Genomic DNA, 27238 nt, shown 5'->3' with positions numbered 1-27238 from the left:
GGCTCCCGGGTCGAGCCACGACCACCTAGATAACCGTGGTTATATAGGAGGTCGTGGTCAAGCCCGCGTGGGCCCATGCGTTAAGACGGCACTGGGAAGGGGGTCGTTTTTTCTCTCTGCAAAAGAAGCAACCGCACGTTTGTGCATGCAGGTTCTAAAAGGATTATGCATAATCATTGGCGTACGCAAGGGGTGGGGTTTGGGGTTCTAACCCCCCCCCCCCCTCCAGCCGAGATTTTGATGTTATTTTACAGGAAAAAACGTAACCTCCCGTGAGAAAATTCTGCGCACGCCTATGTGCATAAACGCCGGTAAAAGTGGTTGCGAAATTTATCAAACTTACCTAGAGGATTTTTGATTATGCATTATACCGATATGCTTAACCGATTCAACACACACACACTTACCGTAACATACATTTAATTTTATATTTCATCAGCTTCAAAAAACCTCATTTCAAATATACAAAGATACATATCCGAAATTTCTCTTATTCGAAATGGATTTGCCGCTGCCCCCCTCACATATCCGTTTTGGATATGTGAGGTACTACTTTATTTCCATATCTCCATGGAAGTCCCAATTAACCTACCCTATTCTGCCGCTTATAACCCGTGGATTATACGTTTTTTAAAAAAATTATGTTGAAATAAAAACAAAACGTCAGAAATGAATTTCTTAGTGTGTATCAAAGGTGCATGACGAGTTTTAACTTTGAAGCGGCTTTAGTGGGGAGATAAACCCCCCTGCATCTTATCTAAAACTTTTTTTCTGAGAGAGGTTTCATTAGAGTTGTAATTACGTTAAAAATTACAAAAACATATATTTTTTAAAATATTTATAGATGGGGTAGATGCTAGTACAAAAATTGACATTTTCTCTACAAAACCGTGTTAAACACCCCCCCCCCTCCTCGAGAGCGATTTTATATTGACAAATGAAATTTTCTCATGTAAGTTATATACCGCTGCGGACTATACATGGCGTTTTTTTCCCCACACTAGCGAAGGTTGTATCTGGGGATTATGAGCAGCAAAATTCGATAGGTTTTGTTTAATTCTTATTCAAGATTAACGTCGAAGACTGAAACAAACAGAAAGAAATGAAAGAAAAGAAACTTACATTAAGACTGCCCCTGCCGAGAGTGGAGCTACTGGAAACACTAGGCTGACCGAGGACTCCGTGAAACCCTAGGTTGCCTCATCTGCCATCTTTAAGAGATCGCTAAGGATTATCGCTATAGGTAATCGCTGTTCCCTATCCTGCTTTTCTAACGATCAGACGTAACTTTGAACAAAAAAAAATGGTTTTGCCTCTCCAAGATGAAAACCAAACCTACCAAAGACCTATGAGCCGTCTTTAATCAAAAATTTGACGTCGGTATCATCACTATAGCCATTCACTGCTCCCTATTCCGCTTCCTTTTAACTATTTCCGAAACATCAATCGGAGTGGCACCTAGAAAAAGACATGAAAACCAGACACGTATAGAAGACAGTAGACTTGTAGTCCATCTCTGAGCAAAGAACAGGTTTGCGCAGAATGGAGAACAGCGATTGGTTATAGCGATAATAAAGATGTCACTTTTGCTCAAAGATGAATAAGCCTGCTATTTCAAGAAGCTCTAAGAGTGACAAACCTGTTACTATCTCAAAAATAAATTACGATTCCCGCTTTTTCTTTATAGGTGCCTTAGCCGAGAGAAATAAACAAAATAACACGTCAAGAATGACGTTTGCGAAACCATGCTCCCTTAGCATACACATAATGCTTCTTAAATAAAAAAAAAAAGACGGGATTTTCTATTCTACTCGTCAACGTAACCACTCCAAAGTTGTACTGCTCACACGTTTGAATCCACTTGAAATTAATTTAAAATTCAGTCGTGCCTGCTATATAACTTAACCTGTGTGAATGAGCCTTTATGATGTCAAGAAAGAGGGCGCTGTACCCTTAAAAAGTTTATTTTCAGAGAAATTGGCATAACTCTGGTAGCCACATTTGAAACTGAATGATATTAACTTCGGTGGCTTAGCTGATAATAATAGATTTGAGCACGTGCGCGAATATAGTGATCTTTCTCGTATTGAATGCGTCGTATTTCGGTAAGATTTGACTCGCACATTCTGTAACTATAATTTACATTTTATATCTACGTATGGTGTTTATTGTGTAATATTTTCTCGCACTGTATGAATAGGTAGTTTAATTTGGTATTTAATTGATTATGCTTTGCTATTAGCACCAATTAAATATTCTCTATCGTGTCCAGAAGCCGCGTCCTTTGTTTTGAATTTTAATACGTACTTTCAACGGATTAACTTAGAAGTTATCCACTTATTAAAGCGCACAGATCACCTACGTGATTTGCCAGCTGGTCGTGATCTTGGTCACAGGTGGATAGCGAGCCACAATAAAATCAATAGGTGCAGAATTTTAATTGTGAATAACATTATAAAGATTTTAAACGCCAATCAGGATAATCATTTTCCGTGGAACCGATCGCCTCTAGACTTGCTATAGTATTTATCGGAGGCTTGTTGGTATCTAAAGTACAAACCGCAATTTAACAAGATGAGACCCTATCTATAGAATGTAACTGATGTTCTGAGAATTGGTAACATTTGTGATCTGCAGTTCTGAGAATTGGTAACATTTGTAATTTGCAGTTCTGAAAATATATTCTCTAGACTTTCTAATTTTATTATCGCGTTCACCGCTCAAATATTCACATTTTTCATTATCAATTCTCCAAACACACCGCGTGGCTCCAAGGGCCATATTTGTCCCGCATCGAATGGGTTGATCATACACAATCTGGATCAGTGGTTTTCAATCGGGGGGTCCGTGTACACTTTCGATGGGCTCGATGACCACTCCGGGACAATGAAATAAATCAGTAAATTTAGTGAATAAATAATGAGGCTTTTTTTTATTTTTTTTAAGGGGCTCCGTCATACAAATTGATTCTTAGTGCTCCACAAGTAAAAAAGGTTAGGAACTGCTAGGGCCGCTACTACATGCTTGATCAGTCGGGGGCAAAACCCTCCTATCTCCCCCTCCCCTTTTTGGTCCTGGCTGATATGGTAAGAAAAATTATTCAATATCTATATCAGTTACCATTTTCTGTTAGTTAATTTTCGTGCTTTCATAATCGTGTCTACGGATCTGTCATGCCCAGTGGTGTTGGAGCCGTGGATGTTCGGTATTTTGTCCCGGTTCGTGCTCTTAGCAAAATAGTGTCGTTTCATCCTTGGCAGTGGCGTAGCCAGGTTTTTTCCGATGGGGGGAGCGAAATCGTGTGTGTGTGTGTGTGTGTGTGACTGGCGATTTTTTTCTGTTTAGGCACAAACATAAAATTTTGCATTCATTGAAAGTACTTTAAATTCACTGATTTTTCTAAAGAAATTTTATTCTCTTTTCAGTTTGTTTTTATTCAAATTAACTACATAATTTTTTTTTTTAATGATTAAAAAATAAAAATTAAATCTAAGTTTCATAGACGAGGCCTCTTTGTTTCCCACATTGTTTGACAAGAGTCCTGGGGTAAGTCAACACATTGTAGGCCTAGAAGATGGTGGGTAAGTGCTGATTGGAAACCACTGATTTCCCCCCCCCCTCCCTCCCTCCGGATAAAGTTACAAGAGTTAAAGAATACCCTCAATGTGTTCAGTTTTCTCTGATACAGTAGTCATGGCCCTCACAAGGGTAGGGCCTGAGACAAGTCTTATTACTTTTGTTATTTTTACACTATAAATTCACTATCGATTGCCCCGTCAAAGATCTCAACCTATCTTGGGCCAGGATTTTAAGTTTGATAAAAGTTATTTTATAGAACTTGAGAGATGCAACCAATAATCGTACCGGTAACATTCGCGCAAATGCAACCGGTAGTGCTATTGGCTGCATTTTTTAAGGCCGGGATTACACTGTGAAAGTGCTTTTTATAAAACTTAAAAATACAACCAATAAGCTGATCTATTACATTCGAGGAAATGCAACCGATCTATATTGGTTGTATTAAATTTTATAAAAGCACTTTTACAAAACACTTATAGTGTGATTCTGGCCTTAAGGGGGCGAGGATCAAAGATGTGGGAGCCATGTATGTATACAGTACCTTCAATAACCGGTACTCCCCGCAAGCGGACACCTCCCGTTAATGAACACTTCACTTTTTTGAATTACATCAACAGTATTCAATGTATTTTACTATCTTTAACGGACATTTTCCCGTTACGGGACAAAATTTTTGGCCCCAAGGGTGTCAGTTATCGAGAGTTCCCTGTATTTCTTCAGCTACTTTTTCACATAATTTCCATTGTTTCTGACAAATCGTGAGGCTCAGTTTTAAGACCCATGACTGTGTCCATGGCCCCACATCCAGGATAAGGCCCCTAAGGTTGGGATCTTTCGCGAACCCCCTGGTCAGTTTTTTCACGGGGCCTATCTATAGTTCATGCATAGCGGGAAAAAGCAAAAAATTATGAGAATTGCCTCGGCTAGCCTTGTGAGGGGGGGGCCATGACTGTGTCAAAGTAGTGTTTGATCATCCTACTTACATCAGGTTACAATTCTTTGACGGTTTTTTCCGGCTTGGAATAAATATATAAATCTTTATCCGCTTGAAAACGCTTGCCGGAGAGGAACTTTTTCAAAAGTAAAAAGGCAGAACGAAAGCATGAGATTACTCTAAATCGGAAAATGATTAAATTCTTAGTGCACAAAACATTTTTGAAAATCCCTGCTCACAGCTTTTCATTTTTTCCTTGTCAGTCCAGGAAATGTTTTACCAATGGAACCACTCGTTATTGAGTGTCTTATTGAATTGCTTCACTTAGCAGTGTTTTTATATGAAGTGTTGAGACTTATTTTGTCTATGAACTGCTGGCTCTCTGATATTTTCTTTGTAAAGAAGTCCCAGTAAGAAGTTCATCCGCCCAAGATCAATACACATAAAGACCACTGACGTCTGATTAGAGATACGTAAATTTTGAAAATGTGAAATTTCGCAAAAAATCAAATTTTCTAAATTAGATTTCGCATTTATTCGCAAAAATGAACAAAACTAACGATATATTTTCCCTTCATTATGAAGCGAAGTATTAAAGTACTTGATTAAAAGCTAATATTTCAGTAGTCTCTATATTCTTCTTTAATAGTACATACTTCCCTCTTTAAATAATAATGGCGTTGTAGGTACTAAGGCCGGTATTACACTATAAAAGTTTGATAAAATCTCTTTTTATAAAGCTTGAAAAATCTAACCATTATTGGCTACATTCTAGAAAATGCAACCGGTGACCTTATTGGCAGCATTTTTCAAGTTTTATAAAAGGACTTTTTTTATCAAACTTTTATAGTGTAATACCGGCCTAAATTATATTAGTCGACTCTCGGTTTACAAACTTAATTCGTTCCTGGGGTCCGTTCGTAAACCGGATTGTTCGCAAACCGAAATACTTTTCCCCATAGAAATTCATGTAAAATAGATCAATTCGTTCCTGGGACCATGAAGATTTCTATAGTGTCAATTTTTACACTTTTTTTACGCTCAAGTGCATAACGTGAAACCAATTGGTTATACAGATGTCCATATTTTTTATGGGCAAATTTTTTTCAGCCACCTCGTTGGGCAATTTGCTTGTTGTGGTCCTTGTATTTGAAATCTCTCATATATATACTACACTTGAACGCTTTTACACCTTTTCCTAGAGATTAAATTCCAACCATACTAGAAAACGGGCTTATATCCTATACCAGGACAGAGCCGGACCCATGTCTAGTTTCATTAATTTCATCCAGGGCCGCAACTAGGGGGAGCAGGCGGGTTTTGTGCCCCGGGCGCTGGACCCGAGGGGGCGCAAATTTCATTCTGAAACTTCAACATTACAAGAGGGCGTCGAAATACGCGCTTGCCCTGGGTGAATAAGCATCTAGTTGCGGCCCCGATTTCATCTATTAATCTCGGTGTCAAAGCCCTCGAAATTTCTGCCTGCAAAGCAATCTAGCCACAATATATTGCTAACCGAATTCATGGTTCCGAGAGAGTGTGTGTGACTGACTTGCTGTCAAGCTTCATCAATAAGAACTGTGAGCAATGTAGGACATTGAAATGATGATTCTAAAAATCATGGAATATTGATTGTGTCAGATATTGTACCAAAACATTTTCAAAAAATTTCTTTGATGTAAACGCTCTCAAAGTTTGAAATGACAAGCTGATCCATGACCTGGATAAAAGGACTCTAATTCGGAGGAAAGCACTTTAAAAAAACCGAAATGCGTCGGTAGACATCTATTTCTCCATTATCCTTTCGAATTTAGTCTAATATTTTCCACCTTGCGTGTTCATAACCCAAGACAAGTTCGTAAACCGAATCCATTTTTGTTGATACACCGAATTTTCGTAAACCGAGGGTTGATTGTGTCGGCATCCTCTCTATTAGCGGCACTACGAGGACTTTGAATAACTGCCTTTGCAAAATTCAAGTAGGTAGTATAATTTCATTGAATTTTAAATGTGCATGACCATCAACAGAAATCTCTTGGATGACTACTGAAATTAATTTTATGATTCTATCTATCAATGACTTCATACCAAGGCACACCGTTGCGAAAAATATTGTTTTGGGGAAGCTCCTCAATGCACTAAATTTGGGTTCATAGTTGATATGTGTTGTCCCGGTTTCAGATATACTCCAGCTTTACATCACTAAATGCTACAGGGGTTGATTTGTTGCGTCGAATGGCAAGTGTAAAATAAATTTATTTAAACTCATCTGCTGCTGTCTTCAGCATAATATTGTGCTCTTCATCAATTTCATCATTCTCATTTAGTCAAACTTTTTCTCTTTTCGCAAAAAATGGCTGACTTTGGCATTCATGAGGAAAATGAACTAACTGCACAAAACGTATGCGAATGGATATATATAGTTTGATCCTTCTAAATTGTCGATAAAGATCCATAATTTTCGGACAACTCGGAAACGGAAGTCGCCTGAACTCTTATTTCACGAGTTGCGATTTTGCTGAGCAGAGTTCTTTTTGAATTCCGTTCAGCAAAATCGCGACCTATTTTTGCTTTAGAAATTGTAAATCTCATAAATTTTGAGGAAACGTTGTGAAAATAAAAATTTTCGCATTTATTCGTCTACATTGGCCAATTTCGCTTTTAGCGCATTTATTTCGTAAATACGAAAATTACGCTTCCTTAATGATATGAAGGTAATAATTAGAGCCCGGAAGTTCAGGCAAAATGTCATAAGTGCCTTTTTGCCTATTTTCAAAATTTGGTAAAAATGCTTTTTCTGAGATTTTCGTGCCACAAATGCCTATTTTAACATAGTTTTAAGTTTATTAGTGAATTGCAGAGGCCATAATCTGTAAAACTTGGTTATTTTGAGCATGGAGATCTTCAAAAGAAGTGCTTTTTAAAATTTTCCAACTCTCCGTATTTTGTTATCAGAAAGTCTTCCCCCCCCCCCCCCTTTTCAAGCTCCATTTAGACGCAAACAAGTAATCTGAAAGATTGGTGTTGTCACGCATTAACTTTGCTTTGACCGTATGGCATTAGAACGTGAATGAGTCTGTTTCACATGAACGAAGCCCGTGTTAGAAAAGCAGACGAAATTAGAAATTTTTGTTGTTTCTCCACATGCTTCACATAATATTTCTGGACCGATGACTGTCCTAAGAAGTCATGAATTGGCGTTATGGCTCATGCAAGGCTGGGTAGGAGCAGACAGGGCTCTGGAACCCCATGTTATTTTGATCGTTTTTTTCATCATAAATGCACTGCAAATAGCCATGACTATTTATTAAACATATTCAGTTTTAGATCAAATTAACCAGAGTCGCCCTCAGGGGAGTGTGACAGATGCCGCCACAGGGGGACCCCGCTCTTGAAGGAGTCTCGCATATGTGGTAATATAAAAAGTTAATGTATTGTTGTAAAAAAAATTTAAGATGGCCATGTTTCAATTATATAAATATGATAATGATTATTTGATACAACAAATAAACCAAAATTATTCGCAACTCGAGGGAGCCTAATTAACTAACCGAACCTAATTTTCGGACAGAACTAAGAAACGGAAGGCAACTGAACTCTTATTCACGAGTTAGAATTCAAAAGCATTTTGCTCAGCAAAATCGCAACTTATTTTCGCTTAAAATTGCAAATCTTCGAAATTTTGTGGAAAAGTTATAAAAATCAAAATTTTTGTATTTATTCATCTACATTGGCTAATTTCCCTTTTTATTGCATTTATTCCGTAAATATGAAAATTACGCTTCCATAATGATATGAATGCAATAATACTGAGAATAAGTTTGGAAAATAAATAAAAAAATATAAAAGTAAAAATCTGCCGCAAAAAATAGTGACTACAGACTGCATTGGAATGTTGAGAATATGTATTATCTCGAAACTAGTCATTTCGTCAAAACTAACACCAGTTTTGGAATCAGTAGCCCACTAAAACCTTTACCCTAAAACCGTTGAAGTTTCTTTGGTAAACAGGTTTTTGTTTTGAGCAGTGTTATAGAGGATATTTTAACACTTCTAGCGAAATTAGACATTCCCTGTCTCTGCCCCAGTCTCACTGTCTCTCTCTGAGGGAATTCGTTTTCAGTTTATTCAAAGTTCTTTATGACTTTTTTTCAAAAACGTTATAAGCGGGATCCGAATTGGACAAAAACCGAGACTGTGATGTAAAACTAACAGATCTATCCACCCTATTTTGTAGATTAACTATCATTCTCCTTCGACGAAGAAAAAGTTAACCCCCCCCCCCCCCCCCCCGCACTCATGAGAAAATCTTCCGTACACTACTGAATGGAATTCGCTGCACACACAATGTACTTAGTTCCCGTTTGAACTGGACTGGAACAGAAGGAGTCTTCTACTGAACTGGGGTCTTCCGTGTACCTATAATGATTAGCTAAAATTTTTCACAAGCATCTTTATAGTTAATTTACTGTGCCATCAAACAAAAAAAACTATGACATGGTTTCCAGATATATGAATGCTAGTTTCCCTTATAAAGATGTCATGGGTCTTCGCAGTCCTAATCTGTAACGAATTAAGTTATTGAATTAATAACAAAGCAGGGGAGATTGGGTCTGAATAGGCAGGTCCAAAAGAAGAGAAACTAGAAAAATAATTGTTTTAATGTAATTATATTATACAGTATGTCATCAAATGGAAGTAAGTTCCTTATGGCCGTTAACTGCTCATGTTTCAAATGCCGCTACACAAGTAAAACGCGGATGGGGCTTCAGCTTTGTGACTCAGGATAAACCTAGTATTTTCTTAACATTTTTTATTATATTCACCCTTAAATCAGTATAGCCCCCCCCCCCTCCTCTCGAGAGTCGTTTTCTATCGTTTTTCGGATAATCCGAGTCGGTACTGTGGGTGCTGAGCACCCATGGTAATTTTTGGCATGCATCCGACACCTGCAGAATCGATCAGAAAGCAAATTTATTTGTTTAAAACAAAGATGAGTACCTACTGGTTCGAAACACTTCCGAAACTCCTGATCTTAGTCCTTGGTAATTTGAGGTAGTCTCGGTGCCATTCACCCCAGATTTTCGAAGTAATTTTCGAACCCCAGTAATTTTTCTCGAACGATTGAATATAAGCAAAGGAAAAATTTGGCTTCTCACTTGTCCTGCCTCCTCCTTCAGTCCATACTCCTCTGGAGCATTTGAAATAAATTTCTTAGTAAATGTAGTTATTCGTGCTCTTTACCCATTTTCGGACAAGTGTAACTAATGATGGGTTCATCAATAAGAGCTGCAATGTGGATGAAGTTATCAAGCATAATCAAGAACAATAAAAAATCCTGGACCACAAAACGGGTAAGTTTATTTAAACGTGGGACGTATAGTCACGCTTATTTTTTTCTTCAATAAGGTGGAAGCGAGCATGAATTATGCAAGTTCCACTAACTGATGGTTGTACCTAGACCAGATACGTATTGAGCTCCTGAATGAGACAAAGAACATCTGGAGAGGAAAAATAAGTCTTAAATTTTATGATACATTACTATAGTTGGGAGTAAATAATGGCTGAGACATTTTCTTGATTAAAGACGTAAAACTGGTAACGAGTGTTGAAAAGAAAATTGATGCCATAAGTAACATTGAAATACAATACATCATCGTTAAATTTGATTGTCATTATCTTGGCAATAAAAATTTTTCAATTACTAGTTTTTCAATATTTATTTAAATAATAAATAGTATAACTAACTAAAATTCAATGTCAATCATTTGAAATTACAAATAATTTTATTTTCAATTAAAAACACCAATTTTATTTATGATTGTGTTGAATTTTAAGAAAATAGATATTCGGGCCGCCGAGTATTCGGTTATTCGCTCAAATCACTATTAGTCCCATCCTTAAGACACTTATAGAATTTCAATTCTGAATTCATTAAGTATGGCATGGTATCTATCATTTCGATTCATTATGCTCAACTCAGATTTTTTAATAGACCACCTATTATATGCAAATGCATAAATATTAAATAATACAGTGGATCCCGCTTATAACGTTTTCCAAAAAACTGTCATGGAAAACGTTGTAATTGAGAACCGCTTTGAATGGGAAATCTTAATGAGAATTACAGTCGATCCTGCTTATAGTTTTCCCGCTTAGTACGACTTATTCTGGTGTTTCCAACTCACTAATTCGCTCTAAGATTTTCCATTCAAAGCATTTCCCCGCTTACAATGTTTTTGTGACAGGTTTTTTGAAAAAATGTTATAAGCGGGATCCACTGTACTAAGCGGGAACGTTAAAAACGGGATTGACTGTAATCGGAATTGTGTGTGTGCAGTTTTAGATCTCACTTCATTAGAATCAAATTTTTTTTTAAATGTTTCTGTCGAACTAGTTCACATGTTTTCTATATTATCATATTTCTATCCACGTGTGGCATCTGTGAGTTGCCGTGATATTTTATTGATTAAATTTAGTTCAGTTGATGTAGTTATTTTTCTTTTCCCACGATATATCTTGCATGTACGATCAATCGATATCGTTTATGTATATGATCGTATAAGTGCTAATTAATTTATGTATGATTTTACTAATTTTCCCTCTTATTAAACAATCAACTTCCTTTGGTTTGACAATGCCGTAGTCCACGCACTGTGCTGATAATACTCAGGCGAGATTAGTTGTAGAGACCCTTCCTAGGATAGAAATCCCTCGGGATTAGGACTTATGATCACCTCCGCACCGGGCCCAGTAATAATAATGACAATAGTTCTACTGAAGCTATATATTATTATAGTGTTGGTTATGTCGGCGTTTTTTTTTTTACGTGTAGCAATCCATCACTTCTCAGGGGTTCAAGGAGAGGTCGGGTTTTTTTAACTTGTTCTGGCGACTGGTAGACGACTCACGTCTTTCATTGTTCAAATTTCATCAAAAGTTTCTCTGCATATCTTTATAATGTCCATCAAAGAGAAAATCGCCACTTAGCAGCTTGGTGGAAAAATTAGGGATAAACCGTCAACATCGCCGGCTCGGCAAAATTTGTCCGATTTGACCCGGTTTCTTGTTTCCATTTTGTCACCATTTAACAGGTTGGAGAAACAAATGGGAGATACAGCGCGAACATCGAGGGCGCAGCAAAATTTGTCCGATTTTGACCCTATTTCCATGTTGTCCGCATATGTCCCGTCCGATTTTGACTCGCTACCGAGGCGAGCACGGATTGTGACGCCCCTTTGTAATGTTGGAGAGGCTAAAGGGTGAAATTCGCTCCCCTACTAGCCCGGAGCACCAGACCCCCTTGCCTCCCCCCCCCCATCGCTGCCGGCTGTGATTGCACACCTGAATGATCTTGTAGGGCCGGGCGTAGGAATTTCGCGTCCCGGTGCAAAAAAAATTTTGCGGATCCTCCAAAAAAATTGTATGCAGTCGCTCCCGAACATAAATAGGAAATACAAATACACGAAATACTGAATGGTAAATCTTGCTTATTTGAGTAAGAAGTCAAGACAAAATATGAATGTTTTTTTAAATATGAAAATATAACATTGAAAGTTGATGAAAGAAGAATGTTTTCGATATATACGTACATAACAAGAAATATTTGGCGCATATTTTTCAATTAAAATAGGTGGGTGCTAATTTGTTTGCATAATTAAGAAAAATTTAAGAGTAAAAAACTTCTTAATGAAATTCTAATTGCATGGTTTGAAATAATAAACTTTCAATTTTGTGCAGACTGTTTGTCAAAAACATGTTTTTCCGCCACACACACGTTAAATAACAAAAGCTTACTTTCATGAAAAAGCTTACAAAGCTTACCCTGTGTGAGAGAATATCCATCCTTGTTTCTGGTGTTACAGCCAATACCTCCTACATAGCTTATACTTAATTTCTCTGAGATATTGCCTCAGGCTCTGTCTGTTTTCCTCAATCTTCGTTGTCAAGGTATGGCTCAAAAAAGTGACAGTGCGGGGTATTTTGTAATTATCATAAAACAAAAATTTAAAAACTTGTGTCTAAACAAAAGTCCAGGCTGCCGCCCCGTACAACCGGCCGCCCGGGGACACTGCATCCCTTGTACCAGCCGCTCCTGATCAAAACATGCCCCAGAGCTCTGTCTTGTCCTACTCTGCCTTGGGTGAGTCATGACGTCAACTGATGACCTCTTGGAAGTCATTAGTCAGCTATATATGTGTGTACACATACACACAATGCAGTTCCAATGCCTGAACGAGACATAATATGAAGCATGTGGAGAAGCAAGAAATTATAATTTTCCTCTGCTTTTCTAGCATGGGCTGCGTTCATCTAAAACACCACGTCTAACACCTATTGCACCCACAAGGGTGGATCTGACAGGGCTCCAGTCGGGCCAATTCTTACCTTTTTCTTATTTCATGCAATAAATTCACTACTTTGGGGATCGTGAAGCATCTGACAAAGAGCCCCGCCAAAGATCCTAGCCTGGGACCTTGCTGCAGGATGTGTGGGGCGATGCTAACACCGTCCGGTCAAAGTAAAGTTAACTCATGGCAACACAAAGTTCCCTATCTTTAAGATCACTTTATTCGCGTTTAAATGAAGCTGGAAGAGGGAGAACTTTCTGACGAAAATTAATACTGAGAGTTGGAAAAAATTTTAAAAAGTATTTTTTTGTTTCTCAATGCTCGGAATATCCAAGTTTTGCATATTACGGCCTTTTGAAATGCACCAATAAACTTAGAACTATGTCAAAATAGACATTTATGGCAGAGAGTTTAAAAAAGCATTTTTACAGAAAAGCTTGAAAATAGGCAAAAAAAAGTCATTTATGGCAGTTTGCCTGAACTTCCGGGCTCTGGTAATCAAACGATATATTGAGTTGGGGAATTGCATTTTAATTAGTTTGACGGAATTTATAAATGATTGATAATAATTAGCGTGGTCCACCTAATTGCACTTCATCGTGCCTCGAATAATAATGAACAGACATACATTTCTCACACTTTCAAAGCGTTTCATCATCTTTATCAAATATATGTTGTAATTCGATGACTTTGATCATTTTTCGAATCTTTTATTGCTGTTTTTGCTTAATGTAAAATAATAGAAGTAAAGGAATCAAATACTGGGATTCCAAAAATAAACATTCTGAAACACGTTAGAACTGTATTTGAAAATGTAGATAAATGTAAAAATACTACAGTATATTCCGCTTACGTTCCCACTTAAAAAGTTTTCACGCTTAGGATTACGAAAATATAAGTCTTATTAACTTTTACTAACACTTATCGAAACTTCCCGTTTAAAGCATTTTCCCGCCTGCAACGTTTTTATGACGAGTTTTTGGAAAACGCTATAAGTGGGACTCGCTATATATGAGTTCTTCAATGTTATTGTTTAAAACCAAGAGTTTCTTGCCACAAATAAAATCCAAGATTGCAATCTGAATATTCAAATTCGAAAGTCAAAAGGCGCCCTGATATAGGTTGTCGAATATTAAGAGCTGCAATCAGCCTAAACCTCAGATATAATTTATTTAATAGTAGGTATACACATTGTCTTATCAGAACGAATCTACCGGGGTTGCAAGCAACGTAGCTTATATCCTAAATTTTCTGACCTTTGTGCTCTTGAACCTTTTTATGCATGAACTCTGTTCATAAAACAAAATTTTTAATGTCGGTACTGTACTAAATGAGTAATTAGATTGTAGGGGAAAAAATCGGACATATCTTACCTTTTTTTTTTTTCGGAAGTTCAGTGTGAAAATTGTCAGAACTTACACATTGTATATCCATCCTCCGGAATATGAGAACGAAATTTTCAAACACCACCATCTGAAATCAAAGTTCTCAAGCCTCCTTATGGAAACAGTTCAGAGGTTCCCAGGAAGGCATGCAATTAACACTCCGTAGAGCAGTGGAAGTTGCCTCGCTCGGGGTCAGTCCTCATCTAGAGATGTCCATGCTACAGGTTAATATCAATAGTGGAAGCACCGCCGGATCACATTGTGTTCACTATTGGTACCTCCAACGAGAGGTTTCCAAGGGGGAAAAAATTACTCGATTTGTTTTGTGGTGTCCCTTTTCGTTTGATAGAGTGCGGATATCCTGGAAGAGACCAACATGCCAAATGTCCCGGAAGAATCCCCGGAAAACCAAGGAAAAGTGGATTCGCATGAAAAACCGGAAAATATAATTTCCAGAATGACACCGCAGGAATATAAAAGTGCCAAAAAAGCCCTGCAAGAACTTGCTCTACTGTACACAAAGCTGCATTAAGAGTAACTTACAAGCGGCTTTGACTGTACGCGAACAGAGGCGAGAAGGCCCAAGTAGCAAAGACAGCCGTTCCCGAAGATCCTGCCCCTTCGCACAAGCCAGCGCCAGCGAGCGAATCGCGTGAAAGTAGCGTCGACCAGGCCACGCCCACACCGGGACCAGCCGACGACGAACCGGTAGGAGCACGAGACCAGGCAACACCCACTAGAAAACACCAACTGAAAATTCTCTAGTAGGTGTTGGACCAGGACGGCATCGACAAAAGCACCGACGGCCACGCCGATAACGATGACATCCAAGATGTCGACGCCCCCCCCCCATGACGTAACAGCATCAACACACCAATCGTGTGTCAGCAACGACGATGACGACCCGCCCGTGCAAAACGATTCCGGAAAGGCGAAAGGCAGCGTTCAGCCGGCACTTTAAGGGAATAACAGCGGCATCTTCACGATCGTCACTCGAGCTGACCGTCAGTGGTGAGCATAGCCCGCGAAATACGTCAAAAGTGCCGCGCCCCGGTGAAAGCCAAAATAGTGCGCGAGGAATATAAAATCGACTTTAACACCGCGGAAGATTACGAGACCATCCTTGAGTTCATAGGAAAAAGTGATGCCGAAATTACGAGGCGGTCCACGTCGGATGCCCCCACTCTTAGTGTAGTCATAAGAGGCCTAACTGCTGCGCTACCCGCAGACGACGTTAAAAATGAACTCTTGGATGAAGGTTTCACTCCCCTGGCAGTGCCACGGATCCGATCACAGAGGAAAAGAACCAAGGGAAAAATTCTACCCCTATGGAAGGTCGACCTACCTAACGACCCAGAATCGAAGCGCATTCTCGATTCAAAATCACGCTTTCTAATTGATATCAAGGTAGAAAGATATCGGAGAAATCCAAATCGCTCCACGATCGATATGTTTCCGATGCCAGTCCTGGGGTCATCGAGGAGACGCGTGTCAACGACCCCAAAAATGCATGGTGTGCGCGGGAAGTCACGATGAGAAATTGTGCGGAAATGTCAAAGGAAAAGACAAGCCAACCTGCAGTAACTGTGGCGAAAGCCACACCAGCAACTTCGGCGGATGCATAGCATACAAGAATGAACTGTTAAAAACGCGAAAACCACAGGAAAACATCCCCAGCGAACGTATCGCGCCAGCGGAGTTTAAAAAATCCCGGAAAACGTACGAAAATACAACATTTCTCCCCCGGAGCGTCTGGAAGAAATTCTACGAGAGAAAACGGAAAATTTCTCTGGGAGAAAACGCAGTGTCCCAAAAAGCGAACGTGATTGGTCGATCACATACTACGGACTTGACCACGGCACAGGGCAAACAGCGAGGAATTGCTGAAAATCGGAAGTCCCGCTCTACGGACTTCCTACGAAAGACTCAGCCAGGAGATGCAACGAGGCTAGTGAACAGCCCCGACAGAGATACGACAAGCCAAGGCGTATGTCGAGCCCGAAACCCACCGCGAGCCAAGCCGGAAATATGATCGCCCAAGCCTCGGTGGAAGTTGCCAGAACACCCGGACTACGTGAAATTGACTAAGTAGCTTCAATTCCGGACTCTGAAACTTCTAGCGCCAGTGATAACCCAGCGACAGAAATTTTCGAACTTGCCAAAATATTTATGGCAAACATTATTAAAACGAGCTCGCGAAAAGATAAACGAGCATTGATTCACGAGTTTACGAAGGAAGCTGGCCAACATCTTGCTCATTAAGAAACAGCCAGAGCAGCTTGCGAAGTAGTAGCGAGCGATTAAAGAGCAATTAAAAGCTCATAATTATCCGGAATTTTAATTTTCGGAATTTTTCTATCTTCATTTCCCTTACCCATCTTTTCGAAAATATTTTCTCCAAAAAATCATATTAACTAAAAAAAACGAGGCATTCCTGAATTTATTCAGAAATGACTCTGAAAAATAAATAAGAAAAATAGAGGGAGAATATTTTTATCTTTTTAAAAATACTAATACTATTCCTCTTTTTCTTCGCCTTCAAACTAATAATTTTTATTTAATAAAATTGTATGTCATGTGACTTTTTTCATCCAACCAAAAACAGGAACGCAACCGACGAATGAGGTGCGACCATGGCGCAGAGAAGATGACGTCACAGGAGTAGATCGCTTTTCCTCCAAAATATTAACAAGTAATATAACTAATAAGTTCGTCCAGACATGTTGAGTTTAAAAATTCCTGGTTAATTAATATTTATTAATTAACAGTGGGTTCCCCACTTAGACAGTGCTCCCAATTTCTGACTAACTTACACGCATTTTTCGCATACACACACACACTGCTCCCTTGCCTTACTTCACATCTGTCCTAAGCGGACCTGTTATGAGGGCAGCTAATGTCGAAAACGACAGGTACTGCCATAAATCCCCTTTGGCTCTTGGCTTGGCTCTTTTCGTTTGATGCCCTAGCATGTTTTTTTTTTTTTTAATATAGCCCTTGTAAATGGCAGAAAGAAAGGCTCTACTTTTTTTCAGCGGTAAAGAATATGACCTAGATATACTCTTTTCCTCTTTGAAATAAGCTAATGCCATACCCAATAACACTAAAAATGATATCGGGGCTTTAAACTGAAAACCTCCTTTCAAAATCATTAATAGTTTAATGGAAAAAGAAATTAAATTTTAATCAAATTTCCAAAACATTTGCTGAGAAAGTAAAGGGTTCCTTTTGGAAAAATTGTGGCCCCTGAAAATTTGAGACTTGGGTGTGCGATCTTGTGACACAGCTTGGAAATCGCTGCTATAAAATAGATTTCATTCGGTTATGTCATTTCTCATTAATAAGTACAACAGATAATTTTGGTAAAAAAAATATCTGTAGCCAAAAAAATAACCACCACACCAATTATAACTATTTTTAGGCCTATCCATCAATCAAATAATGCTTCTATATTTTTTTTTTTTTATATTAATTAGAAACTCAAGTTCAGCTGTTCTCAACCGGGTCTCCGCGTGCACTTCCCAGGGGTTCCGCAGCCACTAAGAAAATAAAATAAATAGGTAAATTTGATAAATAAAACGAGGCCGAAATTATTCCGACGTATAAATTAAAAACTAAAAAGTTCGAGTCAAACACTGGGCTCCGTCATCGAAATTAAACACTGGAAAGGGTTTCGCGATCCAGAAAAGGTTGAGAAACCGCTGCTCTAGTTTTTCTTCAGCCCCAAATGCGTACGTGAAGTGGTATCGGCTTCGTAAAGCTTTTATACAAGCTGAAATAAAAGGTGTGCAGCTCCTTTTAGTATATCCTCCGATTACATTTCGTAAAATGCATCAATCCTTATTTGTATTTATAACTGTAATGGCACTGTTAAATTGAAAAGACTCAGTTGATCTTCCAAATTGTGCAAACTAAAACCTGTCATATTTTTTCCTTCAGAAATATTGGTAAATATGAGGGAGAAAGCTGCAACTATCTTTCTACTGATGATACTTTTAGAAATTCTGCAATGTCAAGAAATCGAAGCCACCTTGAAAAAATTAGCTGTACAGAAACTTGTGAAAACTAAAGCCGTTATTAAAACTAAAGATAAAAAAGCTGTTGCCCAAGGTGTTGCTGGAGGCGTGAAAATAGTTAAAGGTGGAGTAAAAAAGGTTGTTGCAAAACCGCTAGCAGTGCTTGGAATTGTGAAAGGACCTCTTGGCATTCCGAAGAAACTGATCAGCAAATCTCTGAAAGCGAAGTCTGTCGTCGATAAAGCTGCGGGTACGTTACTGGCAATCAAAGCAATAGTACGTGCTGCTCGAAGAAGTGGATGAACTATGTAAAACTAAAAATTACGCGTTTACTACTAAAACTAATGACTCAGAATTATCAAGAAATCTTGATGCAAGATTTAATAACATCATTAGTGAGCGTTATTCATTTTCATTTTTTTAGACTTTTCATTGTACTGTAGTTCTTAATAGATGTGTCTGGAATATGTAAACTGATTAAAATACTTGAATACTTTTGTAGCAACTTACATTGAAATTATACAATGCAATCAACATTCCTGTTTCATGGACTTTGGCATCTTGAAACCGACAATTAGAGAGATAAAGAACTTCACTAAGACTGGGATTACACTATAAAAGTTTGATAAAGGATCTTTCAAAAAAACTTGCAAAAAAACAACCAATAAGCCTATTGGTTACATTCGCTCGAATATAATCGATATGCTCATTGGTTGCATTTTTGTAGTATAAATGTTTTCTAAAAGTTCTTTTTATAAAGTTTGAAGAATTCAACCAGAGTAAGATTATGGATTGCATTTGCTCGAATGCAACCTATAAGTTTTATTGGCTGGATTCAAGTTTGATAAAGTCCCTTTTATAAAACTTTTACAGTGTAATCCCGTCCTTAGTGAAAGGAAATTTCAGCATTGATTTTCATTGAAATTATTTATTCCATTAATAGTCTCATTGGAATAAATTTATTACAAAATCATTTATACAACACAACAGGCAAATGCCCAACGAGGCGGCACGATTTATTCATACAATATTGTTGGCCCTGGGGCCTATACAAGAGGATACGACTGAAAATGACAAAGATTAGTTTGTCTAATATCAAACAATGTGATAGTGGGAGATTTGACAATAGAGCTTAGGAGTTTGTGCCATTCACCAATGGCATGAGGAAAGAATCTGTATTTAAAGCAGTCAGAGTGGAAGCAAAAATAGGTTTTAATTTAAGGGAATGGTCGAGTCTCTCCTAGAGATGTAGAAGGGTTTGGCTAAGATACCAGAAGTATCTGTTGAATTGACCATGAAAAATTTTATATAACAATATTAATGAGACTAAGAGTAGAGAGAGGGAAGAGTTGAAGTTCGTATTTTTAAGTTCGGACACGGAAACGCAAGATGACCAGCAGTCGTGAGCAAATCGGGTGGATTTATTTTGGATTGATTCGAGTTTATATATATTACTGGAGGTGAAAGAACGGGGGAGATATAAGTTTGGTAACAGAAGTCCGATATCCCGAGTGGAGTGTTTACAGTTGCGGCGAGGAAGAAAAGTTTGTTTCGACACTTTTTGTAAACGTAGTCAACATGTTTGTTCCAACGTAGGTCGGCTGAGATTAGGACACCGAGGTATTTGATTTGAGAAACTTGGGATTACATTAAATTATTGATGTGGAGTAAGAGTATTCAAGAGGAAGTAATTTACGAGTAACTTTTTCATGTGAATCGTTTTTGAGATTGATTGGCATTTACCATAAAGAATAACAATCCGCGATCTTGGCTCTTCATGCTTTCCTATGGGTAAAGTCTCCATTTAAGGAACATTTAAAATTTTTTTATTCGCTTTTAGGCACTCAAAATTTTTTCTCAATATGGATATTTTATATGCAATTTAACGCATGCATTCAGGAATTTAATTGGACAGCTTTTATATAAAAGGAACCAAGTGCCATTTCTGAGATATACCGAGACATCTGAATTATTGAAAGAGGGGGATTTTTTATCTAGAATTTTAATAGAACAAAGTGACATATATATAGGCTGTGATGCCGTCTGTGTGCACTTGAACCAACTATCAAACTGAAGAGATAGCTTTACTGAATCGAAGCTATTACTAGCTTTTTCTCAGTTTTGAGATTAAATGGCGCTTGGTTTCTTTTATATAAAAGCCGTCCACTTGTTGGGTTTTTTTTCTCCAATTTTAACATGCCACTTTTTCCAAAAGTGGCACCAAAATTTACCTATATTTTTTTCATAATTTTCTAAAAAAAATTTTCGTGTTACGTATTTTAATACCATAGTGTGTTGAGAGAGAGAGAGAGAGAGACATGGTTTCAAGACAATTGAATCAGTGGCGTGCGAAAAAATGTTTCTCGTATCTCTAACAAAAAAACTTTGACAGTGGGAAACATTAGCATGTATAAAATGCCCGAAAGCAGTTTTTATATTAAAGTATGTCTAATACACAGGTAGAACAAAAACTTGAACACTCTGTTAGACGCAGAAAATTTCATAGCAATTGAAAAATTCGCCCACATGCACCAAGCCCCTTAAAATAACTTCCAAATAATTGAAAAATAATTAAACTTTTTTTTAGAATTGGTGAAAGATTATTTTAAAATTAATCGATTAATAAGAAATAATTTCAGAATAAATTAAGTCTTCGATTGTTTTGGGCTCCTGTTAAACTTAGGGGTAAGGGTTGTCCATTTCACCTAGTCATTGGAAATACTGCAAAAAAGTGAGGATTTCGCATATGTTGGACTACTATGTGCGATAGTTACAGGTGAAACGGGCGACTTCAGTTATGGCAAAGCTTCGCGCGGAGATTTTCTGCTACAGAATGTGTTGGCTGTGCTCGGTTTGAAAAAGTATTTTTGCTTCCCTCAAAATTTTCCGTCTCTTCTCCCTTAGTATGTCTGTCCTGGGGCAGACGTTTTCTTGGGGCTTAAAAGAGTTGAGCAAAATAAATGCACATTGCCCCGGGACAGTGAATGGTTACACAGGCCTGATTTTATCACCTAATACATAGGGAAAAATTAGATATTCTACTTTTGCTGAATGTTTACACGAGGTAAGTAAACACTCATTTCATCGGAAGAAAAAACATTTAAGGATTTATGAAAACAAATAATGTAAGAGATGAATATTTAATAGCCATAATTACCTTAATCTAATTTGTAAGTAATGAAAATTATCTTCACGATTTCATTCAAAATAAAACAAATTACAAGCGATTGGCAACAAATTCGGATGATCTCTAACAAATCGACGCTAAATATGGTAACCTTGTCCTAACCTAACCGCACGTTGGGAAAAACAAATGAAAAAAAGAGTAAAAAACAGTATAATAGAGTTGAGAGTAAATTTCTATTTTCATACTCACCCTGTCTGTTCTTTTACATGTATATAGTAGAAAGATACAACATATGTTGAAAAAAAAATCACTATCAGGGAGTAGAAAAAACGAAGAGAAATAAGAGTTATTATATATACAAAAAGCTTCGTGATGAGAGAAGAAAGGAAACGGAACTTGTTTGAAACTTTATTCCACTGGCCTTTGGATGCAATATAAGGCTTTTCGAATAGACGTCATAATCATCATCAGTATCACTCCTGAGGGACATACACTGGATGATCCCTATATAGAGATCATTGTTAAAATTGCCGATTTTAACGTAGAAATGCGGAAATTTAGTGGGGTTTTCAGCCACATATCAATAATTTTAAAAATTGAATCTTTGGTTTTCGAAATATTGAGCTCGCTTAGAAATACGAAGCCTAGAAAATTAAATATATAAAATAATGAGCCAGACCCACTTTTGAGGTGGATATTTATGCAATAACATTGATTTCAAATTTTTATATCTTAAGCAGGAAAATGAGAATTAATGTCTCCGTATTGTCTTATATTATCCAATTGCATCAATCCATATAGTTTAGGATGTTTTTAAATTAATTACGGGTCCATATAAATTACATTGAAGAACCGCAGCTAATCAAGCATTTTTGAAGGAAAAACAGGCAGATCGATAACTTGAAGTTGAAAAAAATTCGAAATTTCCAGCTCCCATTAAAAAGAAAAAAACTATTCATTTCTGTTTCTCTTCAATTTAGATTTGTTTCATGAATCGCACAGGAATTCGCCACACACATATTGGTTATCTTTAGGGTGACCATACGTCCCGTATTTCCCGGGACAGTCCCGGTATTTTCTGTATTTTTGGTCGTCCCGACTTTTTCGCAAAAGTGTCCCGGTTTTTCCCGTATTTTACACGACGCTTACTTGAATTTTTATTCTTTATTGAAGTCAAAGATTGAAATTATTTTTCAATTAATAAACTATATTATGATAATTACAACTATAAATGAGAATATTTATCTCCCACATTTGTCGCGGTGAACGTTTTTTTCGTGAAATTCATTTTAATCCACTGCAATTTGCAGTAACGTTTCATTTCCGCCATTGTGATTTTACCGTAATTTTAATATTTGGCAACTTTGCTCGGTTTTGGCGTCATTTTTGGCGATGTCCCGTATTTTCCCGTATTTGAAATCTCAATGTCCCGTATTTCTCTCGAGGAAATATGGTCAGCCTACTCATTACGTCCTTGATCGTAAAGTGGTTAAAAACGTGAGGCATTCACAAGAGCAGGAAAATACGGGTGGTATGGATTTTGTGGGCAGGAAAAAAATGGCGGCTTATTCGTCACGCGTTTGAGGTCGGCTTTTTCTTCCTGTTTGCTAAATTTTCAGGGGTTTTTTTTTTCTCTGTTTCGCTTAATTCTTCGCTTTTGTTGTTTTTTTTCAGTGTTCAAACGTATATATAATATTTTTTTGCTCTTTTTGGCCAACTAGTTAGTATCTGGGGTGTTTCTTCAGTGACGTAGGTGTAGATACTTCTAATACTGCATTGTTCTCTCCCAATGAATACCATCAATCATTGAATTCTCTATCCTCTAATATGTTTTCTCCCATGGAGACATTGAATGACTTACCTTCTACATCGGCGGAAAATAATCTCTGGGTTTCGGACATCGGCCCCAAGGACATTATTCAAAATCTATCTGGATCAAACTTACAGTTCACCGTCAAGATTGTTGGAGATACGACCATCCCTAAATCAAAGCCCAAGGAATTACGTATGTGTCTTGAACAAAAATTCCTGAATGCAAAACTCATCGATGAAATCCGATTCGCAAGAAATGGTGACCTACTTCTCACTTCAACATCACCTGAAGTTGTATTGGAGGCCCTATCGCTGTCCTCTATTGGAAATATTCGGGTCAGAGCGACTCTACTTACTGATACATTATCTTCAAAACTGCTTCTGAGAGATATTCCATGTTCCGAAAAGCTGAGTGATGTGGCGTTAGAGCTGCTGGACAATGGTTTGATTCCATTGTGCATTAGACGTTTTGTGAAAAATAACATACCCACAAATACTTTGTTAATTACCATCTTGGGCAGTTCCATTCCTGCTGATCTCAAATTATGGTTCCAAATCTTCCATCCTCAAGAGTTTATAGAAAAACCAAGCCAATGCACTCGTTGCTTCAAATTTACCCATCGTACTAAATTTTGTCCAGTTACGAACACTATCTGTAGGACCTGTGGTGATCATCATGATACAGAATCATGTTCAAATGCTCCTAAATGTATAAACTGCGCTCAAGGTCATGATCCCATGGACAAGAAGTGCCCAACATATATTAAAGAGGCAGAAATAATCAAGTACAAAACAATCAAGCGGATTCCAATTCATCAAGCTCGCAAATTCTTCCAAGATAAATCGCCAACTTTTGCTGACAGAGCAAGTATAAATTGTGTGCCATCAACTATCACAGACTTAAAAATCGATATCCAAAATTTGGTCCGTAAAGAAATCGAATCAATGCATGAAAAAATAATTGAAGATGTGAAAATCTCCATGCATGCACTGATCACTGAAGCTATTCAGTCAATTGTTCCAGATCTGATATCTCAAGTCATCAAGGAAGCTGTACCACTATTGTCATCTGCACTTAACAGTGAGCTGATCGCATCCGCATTCACCAGTGAACTGCCTCATAAGAAAAATAAAGTACAAGTTCCTCTTTCAAAGGATACTCCTGCACAGCAGCCATTGCTAGAGTCCTCTACAGTCACACCAAAGCGAAACTGTTCAAACCATCATAATCAATGATAATTTTTTTTTTTTTTTTTCTTTTTTTTTTTCTTTTTCCCCTCTCTTATTTCAGTACAAGTCGGTACTGTTTTTGTGTTCAACTGCTAGATTTGCAGATATGTTCATTTTCAATTTTACTTCATTGAATAAGCTATTCATGGTTTTCAAGATTTTGTTCTTTCTACTTTAGTCAAGATTATTCAATTTTCTGTATGTTTACATCATTGAAGGTGCTTCAATGGAACTTGCGCAGCATCAATAACAAGAGATTACACCTTCTTCGTTTTCAAAAAGATTATGATGTACTTTGTCTCCAGGAGACATTCCTTACATGTAATGACCGTTTCCACTTACCAAACTTTATAATATACAGATGTGACCGAGACAACAGCTCAGGCAGAGGTGGTGTTCTCACTGCTGTTCGCTCTACATACCCTTCACACGTTATTCATAAATTCTGTCTTCAAGGCGTTGAAGTAATCATTATCAAGATTCATTTCCATAACAAGTACATTCATATAGCAAACACCTATTTGGCTGACACTTCCGAAATCCCTACAGTCATGAATACTATTCTTTCTAAAATCTCATCTCCATTCATCATTGTTGGTGATTTTAATTCGTCCCATTCTTCTTGGAACAGTCCTCGAACAGACACAGCTGGCAGAAATCTTTTTTTGTGGCTTCAACAAAACCCAGTTTGTCTGATCCAACCCAAGTGTGCCACTCATTTTTCAAGCAATTCGTCGAACACAATAGATTTATGTTTTTGTTCTTCAAACTTAATGGGTAAAATTAACTGGTACAGCAGTGACTCCCTTTACGACAGTGATCATCTGCCTATTTGTCTCGACATCAATCTTCGGGTAAATAAATTTTCTCGCAAAATAGCCATCACAAACTGGGATTTTTTCAAGGAAAAGTTGACATCATTTGACAATACTTGCTCTTTTTCTGATCATGTAGAAAAATCCTGCATATCAGCTACAAAAAAGGTGCAATCACATCCTCACCAGTATAATGAGTATTTTGATTCATCCTTAAGATCATTGCTCATCTGCAAGAAAAGGTCATTCAGACAATATCTGAGATGCCCTTGTCCTCCGTGTTGGATCATCTTTAAGAAAAATAATGCAAAATTCAAGAAGGAGCTCAACCTCCGAAAAAGGGAATTTATGTCAGAAAATATTTTTATTCATGCCACTTATCCTAAGATTTTTACAATTCTTAGAAAACTCAAACTCATCCAGTCTAAACTCCAAGTGGATCGTCATCTTGTGTTCCAGGTCAACAATTTAGAAGTGGTGGACCCTATGGATCAGCTAAATCTTCTCCAGTCATCTCTTATAAATAATTACACTCACAAGGTCTTTGACTGTTTCAGTGGCCCCCATCAAGACTTCTCTAGTTTGATGAATGTTCCGATTACCATTGGAGAGCTCAAATCTGCAATTCGTCGTACTCCAAACACATCGCCAGGTCCTGATGGTATCAACGCTAAATCATACTCTTTAATTCCTGACTATCAAATTCATCTTTTGTGTGCTGAATACAACAAAATTTGGCTCTCTGGAACTATTCCAGTGGATTGGAAGTATGGAAAAGTAATTTTTTTACTCAAACCTAATAAAAACCCAAGTTGTCCTAAGTCTTATCGTCCACTGACATTAACAAACGTAAAACTGAAGATTTTGGAACGAATAATTCTGTACAGACTCAACTGGATCTCATTAAAATACAAACTCTTCCCAGCGAACATTTATGCCTTTAAACCACGTTCTGGATCTGAAAACCTTCTTAATGACTTAAAATGCTTTATTTCTAATACTTTCAGGCTCAAAGAATTTGGCGTCATTGTTTCTCTTGATATTAAAGGCGCCTATGACTCTGTCATCTATTCTGCTCTTTTATACAAGCTCAAATCTTTTGGGTTTCATGGTACTTTCGTTAAATGGATGGAGAATTTTTTGATGGACAGAAGATGCATCATTAGTTGGAGAAACCATCAGTCAGATTGGATTGACTTAAAAAGGGGATTGCCTCAAGGATGTGTTACTTCTCCATGGCTATTTAATATTTATATTTCTGACATTCTTTCTCACCTTCCCAACTCCATTCATCCCTTCATTTATGCTGATGACATTTTTCTTTGGATCAGTAAATCAGACTTGAATGTCGTTACAGACGAATTGAATTCTGCCTTAAACCTTGTTTCAAATTGGATGGATCAGTGGGGATTTGTTCTGTCTACTGAAAAATGCAGTTACAGCATTTTTACGAAAAAAAATGTTCCTTTTCTCCCAAATATCCAAATCAACGGTGCTCAGATAAATTACGAGGAAAATATCAAGATTCTTGGAGTTATTTGGGATCAAAAGCTGAGTTGGAGCCCCCAGATCAATCACATTTCCAAAAAAGCCATTAACATTTGTAATATCATGAAGTTGATTGCAGGCAGGCTTCGTGGAGCTAAAGGGCATAAACTTTTGGCTATCTGTTCTAACATTACTTCAAGCTTTATGAATTACAGTTCATTCTTGTGGCATAATAGCTCCAAGAAAAATATTCAAAAGTGTTCTGCTATCTATCACCAATCTCTTCGCATTGCTACTGGTCTTCCAATCTCAACACCGATTCCTCTGTTACTCAGCATCTGTGGAAAACCTCCATTTTCACTGTTTTTGTTAAAAAATGCTACTAATCATATTATCAAAGCAAGAGCTTCCCATTACAGCTCTGTGTTCAAACATATCTGTTCTAATTTCAGTTTTGACCGTCAAGGCTTACATACTAAAATTTTGGATCCTTCTATTATT

At 37.5% G+C, this 27238-nt stretch overlaps 1 protein-coding gene across 3 annotated transcripts; it reads left to right on the top strand.

Annotated features, from left to right (window-relative positions):
- Nucleotides 1–1819: 1819 nt before the first annotated feature.
- Nucleotides 1820–18762, top strand: LOC149065676 (uncharacterized). Of its 3 annotated transcripts, none has more exons than XM_089254096.1 (3): nucleotides 1826–2105; nucleotides 16855–16941; nucleotides 18189–18762. In XM_089254096.1, exon 3 carries the CDS (start codon nucleotides 18203–18205, stop codon nucleotides 18566–18568), a length of 366 nt encoding a protein of 121 aa, XP_089110222.1. In that variant the 5' UTR covers nucleotides 1826–2105; nucleotides 16855–16941; nucleotides 18189–18202; the 3' UTR covers nucleotides 18569–18762. The 3 variants fall into 3 exon arrangements, with proteins under 3 accessions (XP_089110221.1, XP_089110222.1, XP_089110223.1); XM_089254097.1 differs by lacking the exon at nucleotides 16855–16941 and adding an exon at nucleotides 7835–7926; XM_089254095.1 differs by lacking the exon at nucleotides 16855–16941 and having other exon boundaries at nucleotides 1820–2105.
- The last annotated feature ends 8476 nt before the right edge of the window (nucleotides 18763–27238 follow it).

Source organism: Pholcus phalangioides, unplaced genomic scaffold, assembly GCF_987345545.1.
Source record: "Pholcus phalangioides strain wild (caught in Gottingen) unplaced genomic scaffold, Ppha-v1.0 ptg000039l_1, whole genome shotgun sequence".
NCBI classification, from domain to species: domain Eukaryota; kingdom Metazoa; phylum Arthropoda; class Arachnida; order Araneae; family Pholcidae; genus Pholcus; species Pholcus phalangioides.
This window is presented reverse-complemented; position numbering and strand designations above follow the sequence as displayed.